Here is a 21,271-nt window from a genome sequence, read left to right as displayed (position 1 = left end):
AGGGGATTTCCTAGCGTCCATAAGGACGCGTATTTACACATTCCAATTTGCTCGGATCACAGAAGATTCCTGAGATTCGCACTAGGCCACCACCATTTCCAATACCGTGCCATGCCATTTGGCCTCTCCTCGGCTCCTCGAGTATTCACCAAGGTGATGGCCACCATGGTGAAATCTCTTCGCCTACACATTTACGCCTATCTCGACGATCTCCTCCTTCGAGCATGCTCCCGGGACCTGGCCAACAGACAATTCCAGTTCACCCTAGATGCCCTAGATGCTCACGGCTGGCTGATCAATGCCAAAAAGAGTCACCTGCAGCCAACCCAAAGCCTCCAGCACCTGGGGGCTATACTGGACACCTCTTTAGCCATGTTTTTCCTGTCCCCAGATCGTATTGCCTCCATCACAACCATGGCTACCTTACTGATACATCGCTCAAGGGCAGATGTCATGCTCCTGGCGCAGTTCCTCGGGTCAATGATTTCCACAATTCACATCGTCCCGTGGGCTCGACATCATTCGAGACCTCTACAATGGGCCCTCCTGTTGGCTTACTAGGCCATACTACCAATGTGTTTTTTCATCAAGTCTGAAATGCTTCAAGATGTATGGGAATGGTTCTGTGTTATCAGCTATGCCTGGCCTGAGAGAGCAGACATTCAAGGCCAGCCAGGTTGTCATGGTAACGGGAGATAACAGCTGGGAAAGTTGTGACAGAATGCTGTTAGTTCTTCCTTCTTCTGTGTGTCTTTGAAGCAAGCAGTTCTACCTAGTTCTATCTGGAAGGGGGGTGAAACTCTACATGTGTCTACTTTAAAATGCCTTTGGCCGTAATGTCTTAGTAAAGACTCTTAAAACTTTCTCAGGCCTCTGTTATGCTTCTTTACCATCTTACATCCAACGTAACGTGTTGTTTCACGCAAGAACCGCCAAACATCAACAGGGTTATGGGCCCAGATCCACAGCGCATTACACAGGAGTAAGTGGCTGGTCTGAACGGCAGACGGAGATCCAGCGGGCAGCTTGATTGATTGTGCCAGACAGAGGTGAGCGAACATGGCTGTAAACATGTCTGGAGGCTTGCCGATGGAACAACTTACAGAAAAGAATTATGGCAGTTGGAAGCCAAGGATGCGTGCTTTCTTAATAAAAGAGGATTTATGGGAAGCTATTGAAGGTACACCCCCTGCACCCCTTACAGCGGCCTGGACACGGAACGATGAGAGGGCGCAAGCTTTTATTACTCTGGCTCTATCAGACTCTCAGCTGCTACACGTGAGTGATGTTACAAACACCAAACAGATGTGGGACGTGTTGGAGGCCCTTCATGTGCAACAGACCGCGGGATCTAAGTTGTGTTTGGCACGGAAGCTGTACCAGATGCGCTTCACGGGTGAGTGCGAAATGAGTGAGCATCTCACGGAATTCAGACGCTTGTTTGCAGAGCTGACGGACTGAGGCGTCGAACACAGTGAGCTTCAGAAGACCTATTTGATCCTGGCTTCACTCGATGGGAGTTGGAATAATTTTGTTATGGGAATTGAAGCCATGCCCGATGGGGGGCTCAATGTTGCGTTTATTGAGGAAAAGCTGAGCCAGGAATGGCAGCGGAGACAAGAGGAGGCGAAAAGTGCCGTGCCGAAGGAGGCTGTCGGAAGCAAGCAGGATTACAAGCAGGAGCAGCAGCGGCTGAAGGCTTGTTATGTTTGCGGGGCTCGTGGGCATCTCCAGAAAGACTGTGCAGTCAAGCGAAACTCCAGGGACGGAGGCTGGAAGACGCATAGCGGCAGTGTGAACTTTGTTTGTAAACAGAAGTCTCAAGATTTAGGACCTGTTGACTGGATTCTTGACAGCGGTGCGAGCCATATATTAATTACAGACAGGAGTTTGTTTTACACGTCTACAGATGAGCAGGACTTTGTGCAACTAGCGGATGGATCGCAGAAGAATGTGGAGGCTTGAGGACTGGTGAGATTTGATAAGCTTGGAATACTGTCAGATCGTTTGTTTGTACCAGAACTGTCTCATAACATGTTGTCTGTGAGAAAACTGACCAGTTGTGGATTTTCAGTGTTGTTTGACAGAGACAAATGTTATGTAATGAGGAGTGATCAAGTGTGCTTGCAGGGAAGTCTGAATGATTCCCAGTTTGTAATAAAGAGCAGTCAAGCAGGGTGTGCTGTGTTAAACGCTGAGGCACAGACACATCAAGGCTGCGTCCATGAATGGCATCAGAGGCTGGGGCATGCAAACTTTGACACGATAAAGAAAACCCCAATGCATAGTGAAAACATGCGTTTGAAAGACTGTGGACAGTTAATGATGGATTGTGATGCGTGCCATAAAGCAAAAATGACAATTGCACCCATAAACCGGGAGGCTGAAAGGACCACATCAGCTCCCTATGAACTCATTCATGTTGATTTATCAGGGCCAATAAACACTTCACGAGGAGGTGCGAGGTTTTTTATGGTAGTGGTAGATAATTTTTCGAGATACACTCATCTTTATTTGCTCAAGCGTAAAAGTGAAGCTGAGCAGAAGCTGAAACTGTTCATTAAGAGAATTGAAACTCAACATGGCACCACGGTGGGGGCTATACGCTCAGACCAGGGGGAGGAATTCATGAGTAAAGCTTTGCATGAAGTGCTGGCAAGTAAGAAAATAGCACTTAAACTTTCTAACGGGACTGCTGAGAGAAAAAACAGGGTGCTTCAGGAAGCAATGAGAGCCATGTTAATGGATTCCAGTTTAGGAAATTCTTTCTGGGGAGAGGCAATTATGTATGCGAATTACATTCACAACAAGGTGTTACACAGTGCACTTGGAATGTCACCTTATGAGAAACTCACTGGGAGAAAGCCGAAAGTGCAACACATTCAGAAATTTGGGGCTAGATGCTGGGTCCACATTCCACAGGGAAAAAGAAGGGGCAAACTTGCACCCAGAGCCCAACAGGGATTTGTTCTGGGATTTCAGAATGCTTATTTCAGAGTTTGGATACCAGAAAAACAGCAATTAATTCTGAGCAGAAGCATTAAAGTTGCAGAAAAGCCTTGGGATCAAAGGCAAACAGTCATTCTTACAGGGTCAGCTGACACACAAGCACAAACACAAGCACAAACATTTAAACCAAACCTTGACATAAAAGTGGAAGGCACACAAGTTCCACTTAGGGATGCATTAAATGAATTCATTTGTGGGAAACGAAGATCAAAGAAACGCAAGGCTGAGGAAATGGAATGTCCTGCGCAGGCTGTACCAAGCACCAGCTCAAATGGGGGGGCTGAGAGAGCAGAAGCTCTAGTGCCTTTGAGACGTTCTGAGAGATCAAACATTGGCAAACCGCCTGATAGATTCACGGTAGGATTAATAACCAGTCCTGGAATGCATAAGGAGGTTGAAATGGATCCTGAGACATTGTATCTGACTTGTGTTCAGCCAAAGTTTGATTGAATAAAGTTCTAGCTAAATGTACAGAGATGTTCTGAGCTGTACTGAAATGTAAACTGAATCTGTATGATGCAATGTATTGAAATGTATTACCTTTGTATTGTAGAAATGTTGTAATGGATTTACAGACATGATGAAAGGGGGGAATGTTGGCTTACTAGGCCGTACTACCAATGTGTTTTTTCATCAAGTCTGAAATGTTTCAAGATGTATGGGAATGGTTCTGTGTTATCAGCTATGCCTGGCCTGAGAGAGCAGACATTCAAGGCCAGCCAGGTTGTCATGGTAACGGGAGATAACAGCTGGGAAAGTTGTGACAGAATGCTGTTAGTTCTTCCTTCTTCTGTGTGTGTCTTTGAAGCAAGCAGTTCTACCTAGTTCTATCTTGAAACTCTACATGTATCTACTTTAAAATGCTTTTGGCCGTAATGTCTTAGTAAAGACTCTTAAAACTTTCTCAAGCCTCTGTGATGCTTCTTTACCATCTTACATCCAACGTAACGTGTTGTTTCACGCAAGAACCGCCAAACATCAACACCTCCTACCTCTTCAGGCGGACATCACCAAGTCCAACCATCGTGTGATTCCGCTGAACCCATCGTTGAAGGAATCACTCCGCTGGTGGGTAGCGACAACATGTCTTGCTGACATATGTAGGGCGGCGGTATGGGCTACCCCTAACTCCTTCGTGAAGCATTATAAGATTGATCGCTATGCTTCGGCTGACGACTCCTTCGGGAGACGTGTCCTTCAACATGTCCTTTCTGATTCGTAAGCTGTTTGTAGTCCCTCCCTATTAAGGGGCTGCGTTGGTACATCCCAATCTGATGGCAGGCTACCTGTGGAAAATGGTCCATTGGACTCACCTGAAGGGTGATTTTCACAGGTACGCCTGCCATCACGTCCCTCCCTTGTGGGGGATTTCTAGATAAATTATGCTATAAGTTTAGTGCTCTGTTCTGTTCTCACTTAGTTAAAACCTGTGTTTTTGGTAGCAAGTTCTATGATGTTTCCTGTTCCGATTTTCCTACTTCTATTTTCCTTGCTGCTGCAGCTTTTGGCCTTTAGTTCCTTTCAGATATACCACTTCGGACTCGTCGCAAATGAAGACTGGAGTGGGAGGGGCCCGAGGCCCAGGTTTTAACTCTAGTGCATTCTTGCCTTCGGACGCTAGATGGCAGTAGTACCCAATCTGATGGCAGGCGTACCTGTGAAAATCACCCTTCAGGTGAGTCCAATGGACCATTCATAACTGGAGAACAAAACATATTGAATAGGGATGTAGAATCATTGATTTGAGCTTAGTGGATGGTCCTGGTGAGACTTGAATGGCAAGATAGCACTTGGGGCAACTTGCTAGCTTCTAGGTCTGGTAGGAAGTCCATAATAACTTCTTTATGTAATGTATTATAGATAGATACAGTTTAAGGTTACATATCAGCTTCCTGTGTTTGATTTAAATTTATATCTCTTGTTTCCACATTCACTGGCCAAAATGGTTACAACAATATATAAATACACAATTTAAAAAGTTATACTAAAAAGTTTAAAAATGCATAAAATTAAACAGATAAAAGCAGAGCACAGACCAGGTAAGGCCAGGTAAAAAGCTCCAAAGAGCCATAGAAAGCAAGATGCTTCATGTTCATTTATTGATCTACTGGTCTTTCTGTTTAGACTTAACTGAAGAGTTGGCTTGTAAATTGTTTGGCATCCAAGAAATACCTCCAACAACAATGGCTCGCTCACTGCCAACAGCTGTCCCTGAATCTCCTAGAGTCCACCCTGCCAGAACACCCAAAACACCTCGTACACCAAGACTACAAGATCCCAGCAAAACACCAAGATTCTATCCTGTGGTTAAAGAAGCAAGATCCATTGATGTTAAGGTAACTAAAAACATTCTACATAAACTTTTGGATCCTAATACCTTACTGTTGTTTGTTATCGCAGAACACAGCCTTTGAAATGATTTTTTAAATTCCTGCTGCTCAAATATTTTTTGTATACTGTAGGAAACAATAATTTTGGATTTGGTAAAAACTGGTAAATCCATTATGAAATACTTACCCTGTTAACTAGGCTAGGCAGTTGGGTAGCCAAGCTCAACTTTATGACCTCATAATGCATATGTTATACAATGTGAAACTTTATGAAACTTGACTTTAATTAGGCTGTGATTCTCCAGAAAAGTGGCACCAGTCACCTCAGGAAACTATAATGTTATATTTTATTGTAGACACGAAGGAAAAGAAAAACACGGCATAGTACAAACCCTCCATTAGAAAGTCATGTTGGCTGGGTAATGGATTCCAAGGATCACAGGCCAAGAACATCTTCTATAAGGTAGTAGTAGTTTTTTTAATGTTGTAACTTAGTTCATAGGATCAGTTTAATTACATGCAAAACAAGTAAGAGGAAGAAAGAAGTGAGGGAAATGAAATACTTTTCTAAAAGCTGCTAGGTATACTACATTTTGTACTTGGAACTTGAAGCATTAGTTATGAAGGATATCTGCAATTATAAACTGGCTTTTTTTCAAGAATATGCCCATGAGCAGCACTGGTGAGGGCAGGAACTACCCACATCTATTCTGTTGGGAAAAGCCATGATTTATATATATGGTTATTCTTCAAAAGTAATACATACGCACACATATATATAGCAACACACACACATCTCTCTCTCTCTCTCTCTCTCTCTCTCTCTCTCTCTCTCTCTCTCAACTATATTATACTCATGAATTGCCTGTTGATGAGTAACATAACCTTCAAGGGAATAGATGGGTAGTATATAACTAGCTTGTTCCATCAGTGCTGCTCAACAGAATTTCCACCCTCCTCCTGCACGTTCCTTAAATCTGTTCTGAAGGTTCCCCCAACCCTCTGGAGCAGATGTGGAGGGGCACAAACAAAAGTCCTGGTGCCTGTGGAACAAGTTAATTGGCTACCTCCCCATGTATATAAATGGAATGGGAATCTCTTCCAGAACACAGTGTATTACACAAAGCACCCTCTGCTTATGAATAGTTTACAGGTACTTGTCACATTGCTGGCGTACATTTATATTGCATCTGGCACTGATACTTATGAAATCATTTTATCCAGTTAATTGCAAGCATTGTCTTAATAGAATGGCTGTTTTTGGGCAATCAGATCTCTGCTTGTTAAGATAAAAACAAGTCTCCTGCATCCACATGCAGTTGCTTCATTCCTCTTTTTGCGTGATCAGGAGACAAGCTAGGAAGCCACATCTGAACTGGGAAGCTATATTTAATGGCTTTCAAAGAAGCCAGAATATGAACCCATGGTTCAAACTGACTTACTGGCTTCTGCTCTTGCTCCATGAAGGGAGGAACAAAGTAGATATATAAAGATGCAGGAGGCTCATTCATCCAAATGCAACCATTGTCTTAACCAAAGAAGGGAATAGTCATGTGATTCCAAGAACCTAAAATGTATCCTTACAGGTATATGATCACTAGGCAATACAGCATGAAAGAAGCATATGACCAACTAGTTTCAAGATTTAAAACCTTACTTGGGTATACAGTAGATCAGTGGTTCCCAAACTTTTTCCCTCACAGACCGCTTGAAAATTGCTGATAGTCTTAGCAGACCACTTAATGATTTTTCTGCCTGCTGTAATATGCTGTGCTAGATGCTATATAATTTTGATTGTATTTTAATTGCTTATTTTATTCCTTATATTGTGTTTTATTGTATTATGATTTGCATGCCATAGAATTCAAATTATAATTAGTAAAATACAATATAAGAAATAAAATTAATAAAATATGAATATGTATCTTAGACATGCCACAGATCACTTAAATGAAGCTTGTGGACCACTGGTGGTCCATAGACCACAGTTTGGGAATCCCTGCAGTAAATAATGCTGTTTCTGTCATCCAGATTTTTTTTCCATAATGGCAGCTAGAGGACTGTTTTCTGTTGCGCCAGAACTGAAGGGCCTTTGCAGTCATACAGAGGCCTGCTAAATCTTCAGAAGAAGTAGAATCTAATAGTTTTGCATGCCAGTATGGCACACTGGATAGTGCTTGCTCAAAAGTATATGTAGTCTAAATCTGTTTGGTTTGCTATACATAAGTATTTTTCATTATACATTCTTTATAATTACAGCCTGAACCTTGTGAAATCAGAGCAGATTCAAATATTCATAAAAATATGTGGTACATGCCTCTACTTAAAAATGCAGGCAACGGATTGCATATTGCATGTTCCCTGGCTATGGTCTGAAGGCACATGAGGTCCTGGATGGGAGACTGCCTGGGAACCATATGTAAATCACCTTGGGTTTCTATCAAGAAAAGAAAGGCAGGAAATAAATGTAATAAATAAATAAAATAAATAATAAATATTCTGGTTTTTCCAATGTCAAAAATTCCTTGCATACAGAAAGCTAGCATGTCCAGAGAAGGGTTCTCATTTAATCTTGCTTCCCGATATATAATAGCTTTGTGGTGGTATCATTTCTGACACAGATAACCATTTAGATGCAGTATTGCCTCCATTTTGACATTTCTATAGTCCTTGGAGGCAGGCACCTAATGTTCATTCTGAATGTTTAACTTTGAAGATGGCCTAATTGTGACAAGTGTTGGAAAATTGGATTTATTTATTTATTAAATTTGTTGGTTGCTTTTCTGCATAAATACATGTACTCATAGTGATTTACAGTTAATAAAAATTAAGATATATAGGGGTTGTGTTTTTTTAAAAAGTATATAAGGCAGTGGAGCGACCCCTTTTGGAAGGCTACACAACAAAAGCCCTCCAAAGTTAAGAAGCAAATGCCTAGAATAAAAGAAATGGTTCTGTATTATCTGCTAAAAAAGAAGGCGCAATTACCTATATTATCATAAAGAAAGTCTGGAGAAATCTGCTTTTATTGTCTTTTATTTTCTGTAGTAGTTCAAATGCATCGCCATTGGAAGGTGCTCCATTATCAGGAAGTTATGGGTGTACTCCAAATTCCCTTCCCAAATTTCAGCATCCTTCTCATGAACTTCTGAAAGAAAATGGTTTTACACAACAAGTGTACCACAAATATCGCCGTAGATGCTTAAACGGTAAAAATGTAATATTTTCTGTAACTTTTAACAGGAAATAATTGTGAAATCTTACCTACATAACATTGTGTCTTCAGTTCCATGAACTATAACCATTTATGTTCACTATTTTGCTTGTGCTCTTGTGTTCATATAGCTTGTAGAATGTCAATTTTATATCCTCTTACATATTTTTCTAAGGCTATAGTTGCGCTGTAGTTCAAAGCACTATCCACTGACAAATGGTGCTGTGAATTATAGCGTGACAACAGCTTTCTAAATGCTACCAGGCCATCATAGCAGCACTGGAGGGTGGCAGCAGGCTGCTCAGGTGAGCTGCAGTCATGACAAACCAGGGCAGCTCCTCAGCAACCATCCTGCTCTGCTGCTGCTGACCACCTCACCAATGACACTGTTTCAGTCTCAGCAGCGTAGGGTGAGAAGGAAGGAAGCAGTGGGCCTCAGGAGAGCAGGACAGTTGCTGAGGAGCTGCCCTGACCTGTCCTGAGTGTTCCATGTGACCCTGTGTGGCTCGCCTCCACTTCCCTCCTCTCCTTTCTTCTTTCTCTTGGGAGAAGGTCTGGGGGGGAGAGGCTCAGCTTATCTATAAAGGAGGAGGGGGTGATCTGTAAAGGAAATGGGGGAATGGAGACACTCAGCAATCTGTAAAGGGAACAGGGAGGGAGGCTCGGCCAGGTCTAAGGGGAGGGGGAATTTCAGGAGGCCTGGGAGCAATGGAGGGTTCAGTGAGGCTTTTTCTGCCTATTCAGTTTTCAGCAGTATGAAAAATAAGATTGCACCTGTCAAAAGTCATGATGATAGCAAGTTGAATAAAAATGTTAAGTGTTCTAGCAAGATCTAGAAGTTGATAGAAGTGCATATTTTGACACCCTGACATCACTGGAGCAAGGCAAATATAGAAAGAAAGAAAAAAAGCTTTTTTGTTCTTTTATGGCATAGATTAATATAAAGTATCTGTTCTGCAGATAATGGAATTCAAATTCTAAACAGATTGTCTTGCACTTTTATTACTTCATTTTTTTCTCTCTCCAGAAAGGAAACGTTTGGGAATTGGCCAGTCTCAAGAAATGAACACGCTCTTTCGTTTCTGGTCCTTTTTCCTCAGAGACCACTTTAATAAGAAAATGTATGAAGAATTCAAGCAACTTGCTCTAGATGATGCAAAAGAACACTACAGGTAATGTTTCATTTGACTTGTAAAGTCAGATACAGTATAGTAACAAAGCGTCAACTTGTATAGGAATATTAGCATTAGTAGCATTGATTTGGTGCTTCTGAAACATTAGTATAACCAAATATAGTGGTTCCAGCTGCAGATCAAAAATAATAGGAATATTTTCCATCATGATACACAACGTTCACTCTTAAATATGGAGCTCACATGAAACAGTAAAAATGATCAGATGGATAATTCAGAGAGACTGTATGCTATGGAGCACTGTTTGTTCAGCCTTTCTCATGGACTGGAAGTTCCTAGAGAATCAGAACAGGCAATTCTCAAAAGCCATGCAGGACTAATGTGTCAAATATCTTTATGATAGCATCTTGAATAATCTATTTAGTAACACACCCTACTGTCAGAGCAGGTTTGGATGCCCAACAAACAGAAGATTTCTTGTCAGCACAATTGTGATGCAAAGCAAGTGACAGAAGAAATCCAAATTGTGGGTGCTCCCCCGTTTTCTCCTGTGCATGGAAAGATGATATCAGGTGGGTAACTAGCTCCACCTAGTGGTTGAAGGCAAAAGAGTACTGCTGACGTTTTACTGTAGGTCCGTTCCTAGTCTGCGCCTGCTCCGTCCGCAGTTTTCTCTTTTGCCTTCACCGAATCTGGTTGATTCCTCTCTGTCTCCGTGGGTTCAGGCTTGTATTGTTTGTCTTTTTAGTCTTACCCGTTGGTTATTGCTGTTTCTTGCCCTCAGTATATGTTTTGTCTTCCCCTGCTGTTTAAAATAAAAAAAAAAAGCTCCCTGTGTCTTTTCCTCCTGATCTTTCTCGGTGGCGAGGAGCATCCAGCCCCTCCCCACGGCTCCTGGGACTGCTGGCCTCTTCAGGCTCCCTTCCCGGCCGAATTCGCTACAGTTCCTTCTAGTCATCAACTCATAGCATCGGCAGCATTAGCCTTAGAGGCGATTTTCACCGGAGCTCGGAACTCAGGCCCACGCCTAGGCTTTTCGCGCTCCCTTTTCAAGCGGCTTTCGTTTTCCCTGCTCCGTAGCGGGGGGGGGCAGACGCGCAGACGCCATAGCAGGTCGGCGGCAACCGCTTCTAATCTTCCTGCTTTGCCCAGCCGCTTATTAGACAGCGTTGTCAGTCACTACCAGCGTGAGCCTTCCATTCACATTTTCATTAACCCCTTAAGTCCCGCAGTGTGTGCCCGCTATGGGGAAAGCCACACACAAAACAAAGCACCTCTCAAAGGGGTCAAAAGTGCTTCCCCGCACGCCAGGAACAGGTGCAGTGCCAGAACTCATTCCCATCCTGGGATCAGAGCAGGCTCATTCTTCGGGGGATCATTCCGAAACAGCGGTGGCCCGCCCCTCTACCGTCAGGCACGAGGTGGCTGAGGCTCAGGTTTTGGCAGGCAGGGTGGCTGCAGAAGGCAGGATTCCTGTTCCACATAAGGGAACCTGTAGAGAAGGTCAATATTCCTCCCACCATTCAAGGGACCAGAGGGACCTGGAACCCCTATCTGATGAGGAAGGTGGCCAGTCTCACCCTTCCTTAGACGCTATTTTTTCTGACACCTCCTCTCCCAAGGCCTTCACAGGGTTTTTGGAGGAGCCAATCCCTGTCCAACAAATTCATGATGCTGGTGGCCACAGGCCTTATCCATCTCACACTCAAGCTCGCCCTATTCAGCTACAGCTTTCAGCACATTCAATTCAACAATTAAAAGAGCAGCTTAAGGATGCCCTTTTAATGGATCTGACTAGAGATTTGTCTTCCCAAACTACATCAGGCTCACAACCCTCAAGGCACCCGCCTACAGGTCACTCGAGGGCAAACACACGCCCTTCCCCGGGCCGCACATCCCCAGACCCCTATGCTGCATCGCAGGGCAGACACCTTCAGCTCCCAGAGCAGGAGCTTATAGACACAGAAAATGACTTGATTGTCTTGGATGAAGAGGAATGGAGTGGGGAATCAGAATCTGAGGAGATTTTATCTACTAGAATATTTCAAGAGGCTCATTTCCTTCCTCTGCTGTCCAAGGCGATGGAGGCTCTTACCCTCACCTCTACAGAGGATCCTCCTACTCCACCCTCCTTGAGAGTTTCAGCAATATGTCCAGATCCAAAGCCTAGGTCTAGAGTATTGAAGCTTCCTTCTCTTCTCCCCAAGGTGCTCAAATCAGAATTCGACATTCCCTTGCAATTCAAAAAATCGGTTTCTGTAGCCAACAAATATTATACACTGGAACAACCGATCATGGATCAGTTGAAAGTCCCGCTCATAGACGTGCCTATAGTCAATCTATTGAACCCATCATTGAATCCTAAAGACGCAGACGCTCACCTTAAGGATACCACTGAGCGCAAGATGGACCAGGGACTTAGAAGAGTGCACGAAGCTAGTGCGCTATCAATCAGGGCAGCAGCCACCTCTTCTGTGTTTGCTCGAGCCTCCCTACTCTGGTTGGAAGACCTGCTAGATGGCCCACAGCAGGATGCAGCCCGGATACGCAAATCTCTGCTGAAGGTCTCTCGGGCAGTTACCTTCATGGCAGATGCGTCAATGGATGCCATGCAGTTTGCAGCTAGGTCTTTCACTGCAGGGATCTTCACGCGAAGGACCCTTTGGCTTCGACATTGGGATGCAGACCCTGCGGCTCGTTCGAATCTTGCCTCGGAACCCTACGTGGGTGGCAAATTATTTGGGGACACTGCCCTCGCAAACATATTAGAAACCAGGGAAAAGAAAAAGTCGATGCCATCCACCAGAAAAAGGGAGGATGGAAGGACCTTTTGCCGCTCATTCCATCCATATCACTTGTCGCAGTCCTTTCGGGGCTCCCGTCCCTTTGGAAGGCAGAAGGACACCCGCTCCAGCCGTCCCTTCTGCAACAGACAGCGCAACCAACTTAAGTCCCAGCAACACTAACCAGGTCGATCCGGCCTTGCATCCCAGGCACGTGGAAACAGAAATCAGTTCTGATGCCTCCACCTCGCCGGTGGGAGGCCGTCTCCAACACTTTGCTCACCGATGGGAGGACCTATCCTCCGATCGGTGGGTCCTCCGCCCTCTTCGATACGGCCTTCGCCTAGAGTTTTCCTCCACCCCCCCGGCGAGATTCCTTCCATCCTCTCTGTCAGCAAATCCACACAAAAGGGACAAAGTTTTGAGGTCAGTTTCCCATCTCCTACGCATGGCAGCTATTGAGGCAGTACCTCCAGGGGAGAGGTTCCTGGGAAACTACTCTCTGTTCTTCACCGTCGACAAAAAAGACGGTTCATCCAGGCCAGTATTAGACCTCAAGAATCTAAATTGCTTCATAAAGTACCGCAAATTTCGTATGGACACCTTACTTTCCATCAAAGAAGTGCTGAGGCTAGGGGACTTCCTCTCATCTATCGACCTGAAGGAAGCCTACCTGCACATACCAATCTTTCCCCCTCACAGAAGGTATCTGCGCTTCGCGGTGGGACAAGACCATTATCAATTCAGGGCTATGCCCTTTGGCCTGTCGTCTGCTCCCCGGACATTCACCAAGGTAGTGGTTACCCTGGTGGCACACCTCAGGACACAGGGGATTCATATTTTTCCTTATCTGGACGATTTTCTGATCCGCTCATCATCGTTACACAAGGCATGGGAGGACCTCCATGTCACCCTGACCTGTCTAAAGGATCACGGTTTCCTGATCAACGAAGCCAAAAGTCATCTCTTTCCGTCCAGATGCATCATACATTTGGGAGCGACTATAGACTCTCAAAATGGCCTCATTACGCTATCTCCAGACAGGATCAGCAAGATCCGCAAAGTGGCGTTGGATGTCCTATCCTCCCCCTCTACAGACCTGATGGAGTTGGCAGCACTTCTCGGTTTGATGGTATCCACGTTCCAAACGACGCCATGGGCACGTCATCATTCCCGCACTCTTCAGTGGGCACTGCTGCCATTCTAGAACGACATAGCGTCCAGGCACCACCGCATGGTCGCTCTGTCACCACAGGTTCATCAGTCGCTGTTCTGGTGGACCCAAGAGCCCAACCTGATGCGAGGCGTCCCTTTCCAGGATCCACTCCACACCCTGATAACATCCGATGCCAGCTTATCCGGATGGGGAGCCATCTGCGACGGGCAGATGATTCAAGGCATGTGGTCGGCTCAGGAATCCGCACTGCCGATCAACCTACTCGAACTACGGGCAGTTCGTCTGGCCCTCAGGCACTTTGCGAACACCAGACGGTTAGGGGCGGTGCTTGTCAGAACAGACAACGTGTCGGCCAAATCGTATTTAAACCGTCAGGGAGGCACACGCTCCCTCATTCTTCAGAAGGAGGCCTTTCTCCTCTTCCAGTGGGCGGAGACCAATATCGTCTCGATAGCGGCAGAATATCTCAAGGGGGAGGACAACAGCCAAGCGGACTGGCTCAGTCGGGAGAAGCTGATTCAAGGAGAATGGAGACTTCAGCCACAGTCCTTTCGTCAAATAGTGGAACGTTTTGGCCACATTCAAGTAGACCTCTTTGCCACCAGTGTCAACCGACAGGTGCAGAGGTTCTTCTCCCGATACGCGACACCAGGCGCGGAAGGGATAAATGCCTTGACTTCCCAGTGGCCTCTGGGTAGACTATATGCATTTCCTCCAATTCCAGTGATTTCCAGGGTGATCAAAAAACTTCGTGCCGAGAGGGCAGCACTTCTATTGGTGGCTCCATGGTGGCCACGGAGACCTTGGTTTCCAGACCTTCTCGACCTGTCGGTGGAACCACCATGGAAGATTCCAGCACGAACGGACCTGCTCTCTCAGGGACAGCTCCAGCACCCAGACCCAGAGTGGTGGGCACTTCATGTATGGAACTTGAACGGAAGAGGCTCTTGAAAAGAGGCATCTCCGCAAGTATTAGAAACCATGATGGCTTCTAGACGCCCATCCACACTCAGAATTTATGAAAGCACTTGGAAGGCCTTCTCATCCTGGTTGCAGAAGCAAGGGGTTCTTCCTCGAAAAGCGGGAGTAAACGAAATCTTGTCCTTCCTGCAAGATGGCGTATCTTTGGGTCTCAGACCAAACACCCTGAGGCACCAAGTTTCAGCCTTATCGGCAATCCTCTCCAGATCCCCGGATAAGCCAATCGGATCTCACCCTTTCGTCAAGCGTTTCCTCAGGGGAGCAACGATAACAGCACCTCCTACGGTGCATCGCTACCTAACTTGGGATCTGCATAAGGTTTTGTCAGCACTTCAAAAACCTCTGTTCGAACCCCTAAGTCAAGTTTCTCTCCGTCTTCTTTCCTTTAAGGTCTTGTTTCTCGTGGCCATTACTTCGGCCCGTAGAGTGTCTGAATTGAATGCCCTGTCTGTCCATAAAATTTTTTGTGTATTCCATAAGGATAGAGTAGTCCTGCGTACTGTCCCTTCCTTTCGTCCCAAAGTGTTGTCTGCCTTCCATTGCCAGCAGGAGCTGGTATTACCGTCCTTCTGTCCAAATCCTGTCCATCCTTTAGAAAAAGCCTGGCACTCTCTTGATGTGAGAAGAGCCCTTAAAGTTTATATTTCCAAAACTAAATCATTTCAGAAAACAGATAATTTGTTTGTCTCCTTTCACCCAAAATCCATGGGGAATAAAGTCACCACATCTACGCTAGCCAGGTGGATCAAGGCATGCATATCCTTGGCATATGCCTCTCTAAGATTAGCCCGTCCCGCCGGGTTAGTAGCTCATTCAACTAGAGCGGCGGCCGCATCAGCGGCCTTTTCCCATAATGCCTCTCTGGGGGAGATATGTAGGGCGGCCACATGGGCCACTCCCAATACCTTCATTAAACATTACAAAATAGACTCCTATGCTTCAGCCGAGGCAGCCTTTGGAAAGAGGGTACTACAGCATGTCCTCTCAGATCACTAGTAGCCATAGCCCAGCAGTATTCCCACCCTACATGGGTCAGCTTTGGTATGTCCCACCTGATATCATCTTTCCATGCACAGGAGAAGAGACATTTGGTCTTACCGTGAAATCGGTCTTCTCTGTGCATATCAAAGATGATATCAGGGCCGCTCCCTATGACGGCTGGGCTGCCTTTCCAAGCGCTGTTAGACCTTGAGCAGAGAGTGTTTGAGTACTGTTGTCTTGTCTTTTTTGTGGTGTTATTTCATTTTCTTCATGTGGGCTTGTTATTAAAAAACTGCGGACGGAGCAGGCGCAGACTAGGAACGGACCTACAGTAAAACGTCAGCAGTACTCTTTTGCCTTCAACCACTAGGTGGAGCTAGTTACCCACCTGATATCATCTTTGACATGCACAGAGAAGACCGATTTCACGGTAAGACCAAATGTCTCTTCTCCCTCCCTCCCTCCCCTCCCCCCCCCCAGTTTGTTTTAAACAACTTAAGAGCCCTGCTGGATCACACCGAAGGCTCAGCAACCTGTTTCCAGCAATAGCCAGCCAGATGCTTCTGAGAAACCCACATGCAGGAAATAAAGGAGATGGCCCTCCCCTGTTGTTTGTTCTTAAGCAACTGCCATCCAGAGGAATACTACTTCTGAACTTGGAGGTTCTGTTTAGATATCATGGTTAATAGCTGTTGATTTTTTCTTTCTCCTGCTCTCCAGTCGTCCAGGAAGGAAGCTGATTTTTTAAATTAGAAGATCATGGTTTCACATTAGAGTTCTTTTGACAACACTCTGGTGTGTACATCTAGACCTGATGATTTGTTAATATTTAATTCATTTGTTAGTTCTAGAACTATCACCTCTGTTTGGGTTAGTTCTCCAGATGTCCTCTTTGAAAAGTGCTTCACGCATAAGTACCTGTCAGACATTGTCTACAGTGAAGACCCAGTACAAAAAACTTAGTTTCCCTCTCCTCCTTCAGTATTTTTTTTCACACAGTCATCTAATGGGCCAATAGCCTCCCTGACTGTTTTGCTGTTTGTGATATATTTGAAGAAACATTGTTAGTCTCAATGTTTTAAGCAATATGCTCCTCAAATTCTTTCTGGCTTTTTTATTTATTAGATTTATATTCTGTCCTTTCTCCCAGTAGGAGCCCAGGGTGGCTTGCCTTATGGTTAACTTACATCTGTTTTGCCAGAACTTCTGCTCTTCTTTTTTTCCTACTTAGGGCTAGATTTCCATTTCTAAAGGAAGCTTCCTTGCTCTCCATTTTATTTGCTTATTAACCACCCCCTGTCATCCTCTTGTCCTTGGTTATGTCTTTCCTGATTTGTGGATCCATTTTATCTGAGCTTCTATTACAGTGGCTGTAGATCCTGAAGTATCCTGACTTTCTAATTTTAGCTGAGCACACTTTTTTTGTTTTGTTTTTAGAAGTTTCCTCTTTTGAAGTTAAACGTGACTGTGTTAAACTTTCTAGTAATTTGCTATTTGCATATTTTATGTATAGCTGTGTGTTTAAGCACTCACCTGGTAGCCGTAAGCAACAAGGAATTGCATACAAGTGAATGAGCAGGGTAGTGGAGGAGAGACGGAGTTCTGCACTCAGCATAGAAAAGAGACAGGCTGCCACAGGAGGGAAGTGCCACCTTTCTTGTGCAGTATAGAAATTGCAGCAGACGGCCAGTTATTTTTTTTCAGGCTAATAACTTTTGTCGGTTTATGTATAAGTCTGGTTGAATTCATTAGCAATGTAGTCACCATTCTTGTGCCATTCAACATGGCAATATCTCTCACAAGGCCCTGGACACCACTCATAATTATGTCCAGGTGTGTTTCCACTCTATGCAGCTGTAGCCAACTATTGTAAGGCACAGTAATTTATCATCTAGCATTTCCTCCCTCTTCATGACATCCAAAGCTCTTCTGTACAAGTTGTGTGATCTTTGAAAATATGCTATTTAATAATAAAATATTTGAAAACAAGATAGTTTCATGTGTGAGAAACCAGAGGTACATAGAACTAGATTGTGAAATTTGGGGTAGCTGAATAACTTCTCTAATTCCCTGGGCTGATCCTTATAATGATTCAGTACTGTAAGGAGAGCAATAAATGGAAAAAAGGCATTGTGTGTTTTCCTGTACTCTCATTCTTTATTCACTGTTCTACAGATACGGTCTAGAATGTTTGTTCCGGTTTTATAGCTATGGACTGGAAAAAAAATTCAGGCAAGAGATCTTCAAAGATTTCCAAGAAGAAACAAAGAGAGACTATGAATCTGGTAATGCCTTGTTCATAATAATCTTGCATAATATTGCTTGACTTCATATTTAATTTGTTCAGACATCTCCAACATGTTCTTGTTATTAGGTCAGCTCTATGGACTAGAGAAATTTTGGGCTTATCTAAAGTATTCGCAGTCTAAAACTCCACCTATTGATCCCAAACTTCAGGAATACCTCTGTAACTTTAAAAGATTGGAAGACTTCAGAGTTGATGTAAGTTCAAGATTTCTTAAGCAAACTGATTTAGTATATTAACATAACTGATCTAACCTCACAACCCTCAAACTTAATGTCAGCTGATCAAATGTCTGTTATGATTGAAGGGTGGCTTTATACAAACCTAAGTGTGAAATGTGCCAGGCCACAGTTCGTGGACACACAGCACATGTTCTGTGCTACTTTTTGCATTATGAAACTGTGTGCATGCCATTTGTATAGATGTCTTGCATTCCAGACAGTGACACCTGGAGCAAAGCAGACCTTAGGTTAGAAAGTTATATTGATATGTCAGGTTTGATACCTTTTGTATAGGCTACATTCCCTTTGTGTTTGTTCAAGAAATAATTCCAAGTATTTTGGCATGATACTGCATTTTAGTCATTTCAAGTAACCATTAATTGTTCAGAAGGCAAGAGTTTTAGAAATAAGATCAAAACCAGTTCTTAACAGATACCTGTGCTAGGTTATAATAATGTGTTTGTACTCTCTTTCAGCCTCCCATTAGTGAAGAATCTGGGAGAAAAAAACATGCAGCTGGTGAGGAAAGTGATAGTCACAGACATCAGTCCAATTCTTCCAAGATCCTTGCTGGTAATTCCACAGCTGCCTCTCAGGCATGGGTCCCAATAAACTTTCCCACTACAAATACTGTACAGGAGTTGAGTAACAGCATACACCAGAACAGTACTGCCACAAAATCAAGAAGTGACATATCTGAGCAGTAGACTTTCATTAAGCTTGAACCTTGAGATCAACTCCTAATGCCAGTATTTTAGCTCAAGGATCTTCAGGGAGAGCTATTTTGAAGCTTGATTAAAAACAAATGTATAGGAAAACGAAGGATCGCATTGCTTTCTCACAAGATTAAGATTCCAAATACTTAACCTTGATCAATTGTACTGGGTTTGGGGAATAATCAGAGAGATCATAGGGAAAATATATTTTGGTCTCGGTATTGCTGTCCCTCACTTATTGTTTACAGGTTCTGCATTCCAATATTATATGCAAAAATACTTTGGGATGCCTTACAGTTCAGCTCATACTTCTTAAAGAAGTCATGGTATACTCATGTAACTTACAAACCTTTTTTAATTCTAGTTTTCCAACATTATTTCTACTTAAAGAAGTCAAAAAGAGGACATTTTTAATGGAGAAATGACTTAACTTGATAAATGCGTATGTTACTATCAACATGTTTTTTATCAGTACAGGCACGCTCCATGCTGTGTAGGACAGCGCACATTTCTTGGGTGCTGGATTTTGTTTTGCTTCCTAATTATTTTATTTCAGGATCTCTGATTTTGGGTTGAATATGAAATTTTGAGTTTAAGGGTGTTTTCTTACATGCTGGTTCTTATTTGTACTTAGGCAAAAGTAGATTGCAGAGGGGAAGGGGTATGACTTAATAAATTTTACATCTTTTCAGTTAAACTGAAAGATAAAATAATATATGGCTCTCTAATCACCCTTCAGTTGGAAGCGATACTTGCATTTTCCATTTAATTGCTCTTCTAAGTGATTTGCACTTCAAGAAGAGGTTATTTTTAAACAATTTAATTGTATTTTAATATTTGACAGTTTTTTATTTGAAGGGAACTTAGAAACAAATATAGCACATTCTAAAAATGTAAATGATTCATTCAAATAGTCATTACTTGTACTGGGAGGTGGAAGTTAGTGGGATATGTAATCTGTAACTTCCTGTTCATTTCTGTTGTTGTAATTACAAATGCTTAGAATAAGGAAACGGGAAGGCCTCCTTCCTTAAAGTGGAAGGAGTGATTGGAATAGGTACATTTTTATTATATGCAGCAAAACAGGGTGATACAGCTGTCTTCAGGTAACTTTCTACATATACAGCTTAACACTGTTTGATGCCTTTTTACTGGGAGATATCCTAACTGATCCAACATTTTAGTTTTTATGGATTTCTTTGTTGGATATCATTGAAATCCATTACAATTTTCTGTCATTATTACCTTATGAATCTGAATAGAACAATTATGAATATGTGCATATTTGTATATGAATCTAAGTGGATTTCCCAGTAATTTTAACACACAAACTATCCTTTTAGAACTGCTTTGTTTTGCAAAGAAACTAGGAATTGATGATACAAATTTTGTATAGCATCTTTTCAGTGTGCTGAAGTTATACATCTCAAACCTGTGTTCAATCGTTGCCACCTCCATGAAAATGATGCAATTGTAAATTTGAATTAAACTGTATATAAAAGAAATATATTTACTTTCATTTATTTGAATGAAATGTGGGCATATCTAGCCTAAGTATGCATAATTTGTGGTATATTGGCAGATTTTATAAAAATACAAAAAAAATCATCTGTGTGTAGTGTGTGGTTCTTAAGCAATTTTCTTTAATCTTGTGTAGTAACTTCTTTTAATCACAGTTACACTGAAATGTCTGGAGCTTGTTGCAGCAATGAATGGAACTAAGCATGACCAGGGGCTTGAATTATGCCGCCAAAATTGAAGCTATGAAAAAGTATTGCCTTGTTAATTGAATTTAATATGTTTAGTAGGTATTGGCAGTGATAAAGTAAACATTGTCGCAAATAAAGGAGAATTTAGAGTGCTGCATTTGAGTAATGGAACTCACTGGACACTAGTAAAATATCTAGGAGTTGTTCAAAACTTGTGGTACTTTCTATTTTGTAGTTGTGAAAAAAAGCATCTTAATATTTTCCTGATCTTTGTTCTGGTGGCAGCTCCTAGCTATTAATATTTTATATTCTTTCCAGTTGATTAACTGCAATTTTGCTTGTAATGAAAGAAGCCTGTCATGCCCTTACTCTTAACTTGTGGCCACCAACTCTGTATAGCAGTTGACTAGACTCTTGCTAATCCATTTGTATTAGCTTCCTGTCTGGGATAAAGGGCTTTGTCAGATAGAAGGGCTGTATTTAGCTTGATGGATCACAAATTGTGTAGATATATCACCTATTGGCAGGGCTGTTCATGCAATGTGCTCCAAAATTCTGAAGTTTGTGCCAAAATACTAAATTTTGTCTTGTGAAGAAATTATGCAGATTTAAGTTTATGAAAAATAGGGATATAAGTGCCTTAGACTACTTCATTAAACACACTTTCAAAATAATTTGTAAGTGCTTAGCACGTACTGGTTTGATGCATAGA

At 43.0% G+C, this 21,271-nt stretch overlaps 1 protein-coding gene across 2 annotated transcripts in view; it reads left to right on the top strand.

The window, feature by feature from the left end:
- LARP1B (La ribonucleoprotein 1B) overlaps positions 1-20,442 on the top strand; it is a 102,360-nt gene extending 81,918 nt beyond the window's left edge. Inside the window, exons 13-19 of one of the 2 annotated variants that reach the window (XM_061585054.1) lie at positions 5,134-5,345; positions 5,696-5,802; positions 8,388-8,548; positions 9,581-9,725; positions 17,784-17,893; positions 17,983-18,110; positions 18,611-20,442. In XM_061585054.1, the coding sequence (XP_061441038.1) occupies positions 5,134-5,345; positions 5,696-5,802; positions 8,388-8,548; positions 9,581-9,725; positions 17,784-17,893; positions 17,983-18,110; positions 18,611-18,841 (1,094 nt within the window). In that variant the 3' untranslated portion in view covers positions 18,842-20,442. The remainder of the gene's footprint in view (positions 1-5,133; positions 5,346-5,695; positions 5,803-8,387; positions 8,549-9,580; positions 9,726-17,783; positions 17,894-17,982; positions 18,111-18,610) is intronic. The other variant, XM_061585055.1, reaches the window with a different exon arrangement.
- The last annotated feature ends 829 nt before the right edge of the window (positions 20,443-21,271 follow it).

This window comes from Rhineura floridana, chromosome 9 (genome assembly GCF_030035675.1).
Source record: "Rhineura floridana isolate rRhiFlo1 chromosome 9, rRhiFlo1.hap2, whole genome shotgun sequence".
NCBI classification, from domain to species: Eukaryota; Metazoa; Chordata; class Lepidosauria; order Squamata; family Rhineuridae; genus Rhineura; species Rhineura floridana.
This window is presented reverse-complemented; position numbering and strand designations above follow the sequence as displayed.